This window comes from Frankliniella occidentalis, unplaced genomic scaffold (assembly GCF_000697945.3).
Source record: "Frankliniella occidentalis isolate FOCC.00 unplaced genomic scaffold, Focc_3.1 Scaffold147, whole genome shotgun sequence".
Taxonomy (NCBI): domain Eukaryota; kingdom Metazoa; phylum Arthropoda; class Insecta; order Thysanoptera; family Thripidae; genus Frankliniella; species Frankliniella occidentalis.
In genome coordinates, this window is record NW_026267274.1 from 482,035 (window position 1) to 486,625 (window position 4,591).

At 50.7% G+C, this 4,591-nt stretch overlaps 2 protein-coding genes across 5 annotated transcripts in view; both read right to left on the bottom strand.

Annotated features, from left to right (window-relative positions):
- Window positions 1–345: 345 nt before the first annotated feature.
- LOC113206977 (catechol O-methyltransferase-like) lies at window positions 346–2,919 on the bottom strand. Of its 4 annotated transcripts, none has more exons than XM_026423296.2 (6): window positions 2,789–2,919; window positions 2,568–2,682; window positions 2,364–2,500; window positions 1,567–1,747; window positions 946–1,101; window positions 346–868 (listed from the first exon to the last, which is right to left on the bottom strand). In XM_026423296.2, the coding sequence occupies exons 3-6, from the start codon at window positions 2,375–2,377 to the stop codon at window positions 539–541; spliced, it is 681 nt and encodes a 226-aa protein (XP_026279081.1). In that variant the 5' UTR covers window positions 2,378–2,500; window positions 2,568–2,682; window positions 2,789–2,919; the 3' UTR covers window positions 346–538. The 4 variants fall into 4 exon arrangements, with proteins under 4 accessions (XP_026279081.1, XP_026279080.1, XP_026279079.1 ...); XM_026423295.2 differs by having other exon boundaries at window positions 2,782–2,915; XM_026423294.2 differs by having other exon boundaries at window positions 2,568–2,913.
- Window positions 2,920–3,827: 908 nt separating this feature from the next.
- The window catches only part of LOC113206975 (catechol O-methyltransferase-like), a gene marked incomplete in the record, with an annotated part of 11,590 nt that continues 10,826 nt past the window's right edge, over window positions 3,828–4,591 (bottom strand). Inside the window, 2 exon segments of the mRNA XM_052271044.1 lie at window positions 3,828–4,382; window positions 4,456–4,591. Coding sequence (XP_052127004.1) covers window positions 4,053–4,382; window positions 4,456–4,591 — 466 coding nt within the window.

Consider the following 4,591-nt stretch of genomic DNA (forward strand, 5'->3'; position numbering starts at 1 on the left):
TTGAACGCCATGTTTTTTTTTACAATGTAAGTGACTGTTCGATTTTAGCGTTCCTGCTCTTTCCGGCAAATCGTCGACTTACTAACCTTAAACAGGTTAAAACTTGTTTTTCTTCAACGTCGATTCTGTGTGGATTCGACTTCGAAACGGATGTTTTCATGGTTTACCGGTTCCATAAGTCTATGGTCACAAAAAACCATGGTTAAATTTATGTCCATTACTCATGGACAGTCAGTCCCATGGTTATTTTACGCAGGGAAACTGTGACCTCAAGCAGGATTGCAAGGGTTGCTTATAGAGTAATATAAAAAGCTCTGGGAAGATGATCAACCAATAAACAAGTACTTTCATACTCTACATTTTTATTTTTTTGCTTTACATTTGTTTCGTTGTAAAACCAGATCATTATCTTTACGATAAATTTTCATTTAGTTGAAATTTTGAAATCTCCTTTCCTGGTCTTTTCCCTAACTTTTGATGACGTCCACGTTCACAATATCGTTACAGCAACCACTTTTAGTTTTGGTACAGCCGTCGCTCACTTTAGCCGCACGGCCATGGTCAGGCCCTGGTCGGTGGGCAGGATGGTGGCGCGAAAGTTGGGGTTGTTCGCGAGGCGCGCATTGAAGGTCTGCAGCCCGGCGATGGCCGACTTCAGATGGTGGTCGTGTATGGTGTCCAGGTTCCGCCACACGTGGCCGAATCCGAAGGCGTTGTCGCCAAAAATAGCCCCGCCGACACGAATGTTCTTCTCGGCCCAGTCCAGATACACGGGATAGTTGTCCTTGTCGGCGTCGATGAAGATGCCGTCGAACGGGCCCAGTTCCGTGAGCTGCTCCAGCACCTCGGCGGCCCGGCCGACGTGCACCTGTGGCGCCCGGAGTGTCAGTCAGCTCTGAGAGGACATGCCATACGACAGTCGTTGTTCATTGAATTAGCACTCACCGTGACTCTGTCGTCGAGACCGGCCTTTCGGAAGGACTCCATCGCCACCTCGGCGAAGTCGGGGTTGTACTCGACGGAGTGCAGGTGGCCGCCGGGCCCGAGGGCTCGCGCGATTAGAATGCCGGAGTAGCCCGCCAATGCGCCAACCTCCACCATCTGCAAAAATGATAATGTAATAAATGAATAAAATATGCGCATAAGCGTTTGGCAAGTTTGGCCTTGTTTGTGTTACTACAATTTCAAACCAATTGCTGGTACAATGCTGTAATGGAGGAACTTGGCCTGTGAGGTCTACTCACCAGGCGCCTGACAGTCCACAGTCCTGGGGCAGGCAGGTCCGACGCCGGAGTCCGATCGGCATACGTGTGTGACGGGAGGGGGGGGGGGTGCCTATCAACCAGGTGCGTGTGGCAGCAGACATGGGCGTGGGTCTATATTCCGGGTTTACGGCTATAGCATCGCTGGGAGGAATCCCCGGGGGGGCGGGGGGGATTATGAGCAAAATCGCTCTTTTCCAAGTACTGTCCTTAAATCCTTCCGATAATCATTGGATTGGTCGATAACGTCCTTGAAATAGGAAAAGTTCTGCGCTGGCCAGGCGGCTGGCCGTATGTCTCTCACCTTCTTGTAGCCCGCCATCCTGATGATCACCTCCATGGTGAGACCGTCCAACCTGTCCACGTGTTGGCTGGGCATGTTGTGACGGCTCGCGCGCTGCACCACCTCCTGCAGCACGGCGTCCGCGGGCCTGAACGTGCGCTGGCTGTAGTCCTCGAGCTCCAACAGCCTCCCCACCGGAGACCTGCATCAAGCGGGTGTTCGGGGAAAAAAGCAGGGTGCGTGAGTTGAGGGGTCTTGTCTCTGCCTCTGCTCCCCTCACTCGACAAGTTACACTGATAAATTAAGAGTGCAGCTGGCGTGCGCATGCAAGTGCTCAGCACTGTATTATTGCACACTTCCAAGTGGTTGAGTGGCTATTTGAATACTCAAAAAGTGTACACCCGGAAATTTGGACACTTTAAGGTGTCCAAAGCTTTATGGCCGACTTTACTATTAAACACTATGTAGTATTCAAATACCCACTCAAACATTTCAAAGTCTGCAATATCGTGTTGAGCACTTGTATGTGCACGCTAGTTGCATTTTACAGTGTATTTATCAGTGAACGCCACCCACCCGTCCGGTAACTTTTAGTCGGGTGAGAATAGTAATGGCCTGGTCAGAAAAAGTGTTCTTTAGAGTAATAACTCTGATATATTAAAATATTGGCTTTAGAAACCCCGATGGTAACCTAAACCTCAGCCACTAGTCGCCCCTTTCTAAGCACCCTTTGCTTTATTTGAAGACACGGCAACGCTTTCGTTAAGGAACCCAAAATCCCCGATGAACGCCTACCATCTACCGAAATTTCTACTCACGTTTTATCGTCCATTCTTTACTCCAAATTTCTTAAAATCGGATGGCACAAAATGGAATGGTACACCGGTCCACGGTCCAGTCCAGACGGGCAACTGTCTTACACTGAGCCGGCTCGCCCCGGAAACTCGCCTGCGGCCTACGCCAAACTTAGGCTACTGCCCTCGACAAAATTAAGAAACATAAAAACATAAAAAAAACCTTACCTGCGGCTGATGACGTCAGGCTATCCACGCCCTTGTCGCGCTCGTCCTGTACGTCCCGGGCGAGTCCGGATTATCGGTCGGAGCGACCGGCTGGTACCATTGAGGGGTCAGCAACCTTAAGGTTTCACGCACAGTGAATACACGAATAGTTGAATATTACTTGAATACAGGAGAAATATTGTTGAATATGGACGAATATTGTTGATTATCGAACCGATTACCGCAAGCTTCTACACTGAATATACGAAGTTGTTGACCCCTCGGGTACCATCTCTGGCACAGTCGCACATTCAAATTCAGCAGCTCCCAACGTTCGCGACGCGCCCCACCAGGGAGGGTACCGGCCGAACCGACCCACAATCCGGCCCGATCCAGAAACACCCCTATAGGCTCTGCGGGCTTCTCCCACCACTCCCTGCCCCCCCTCTAACCCTGCCTTTATCAGCACATCTCTCTTTCGCTCAGGAGGCAACATTGCAGAATTTATCGTGAGTGGCCGAGAAAGAACGTCAGTGATAACTGATAACGCAACCCAGCCTCTGAATCACGCTCACCAGCGGCCCAACGCCCAACGTGTCTATTCCGTTCCGGTGCATCGGCCTTAAACACCTATATACACAACGCATGCGTCATGGTTTCACCCTGGCTTGAAGGCGCTAGACTCCAATTTGATTTTCTGAAGAATCGCGCCATGGCTAACTATGACGCGTGCTTAGACCAACGCACCTGAACGGAGTAGCCTGCAGCCGTTCGCCCCAGGCAAGCAAGGAATAGGCAGCCATTCCAGGCCGCATTGTAATGTGTGAGATAAGTTGCCTAACCAGCAGGCGCATGGAGCCGCACGCTATCTAACCACAAAAACAGCCAACCGACTCTTTTAATTTTAAAACGTCGTGTGCATAAATTCTGCATGGAAATGAAAGAATAATTTAAATGTAGAGGTGAGTGGGGCAGAGAGGAAAATTCAACCTGCGTGGATCAAATAGAGCCACTTTGAATTTCGGTAATTGATATTCCAGTATATGAGACAATACGAGAAATTATTTTGTATGTATTAGGCGTCGCCCTTGGGAACAGATCGAATGATATTCGCGTATGAACTGGCTCGCCCTTCCGCTAAATGTAATTGCCAGCTCCACTTCGCTGCTCCGACAACTCCGTTCAGGGGGCCGGCCTGCTTTAGCCTGTTGATGGGGTTGGCGTTTGGCCGGGTTAGGCTACACGTGGCATGATTTGATTTAAAAGATCTTAACGCAAAACTGGTGTAGATAATAAGCTGTACATTTTCTTTTATTTTGTGATATTTTGTTTTTTGTTGTTAGAGCTAATAATTGTCATTCTTAGGTACATTTCCATTCCATTAACATTTCGAAATCTCTCATTGCGTTCGTGTCCTGTCCGAATCGTGACTTTTCCCAAACTTTTGATGACGACCTTCTTTTTAACTTCTTCACACAGCACTCATAGTTTTGGGACAGTCGGCGCTCACTTTAGCCGCACGGCCATGGTCAGGCCCTGGTCGGTGGGCAGGATGGTGGCGCGGAAGTTGGGGTTGTCCGCGAGGCGCGAGTTGAAGGTTTGCACCCCGGCGATGGCCGGCTTCAGATGGTGGTCGTGAATGGTGTCCAGATTTCGCCACACGTGGCCGAATCCGAAGGTGTTGTCGCCGAAAATGGCGCCGCCGACGCGAATGTTCTTCTCGGCCCAGTCCAGATACACAGGATAGTTGTTCTTGTCGGCGTCGATGAAGATGCCGTCGAACGGCCCCAGCTCCGTGAGCTGCTCCAGCACCTCAGAGGCCCTGCCGACATGCACCTGTGGCGCCCGGAGTGTTAGCTCTGAGAGGGCATGCCGTACGACAGTCGTTGTTCATTGAATTAGCACTCACCGTGACTCTGTCGTCGAGGCCGGCCTTTCGGAAGGACTCCCTCGCCACCTCGGCGAAGTCGGGGTTGTACTCGACGGAGTGCAGGTGGCCGCCGGGCCCGAGGGCTCGCGCGATTAGAATGCCGGAGTAGCCCGCC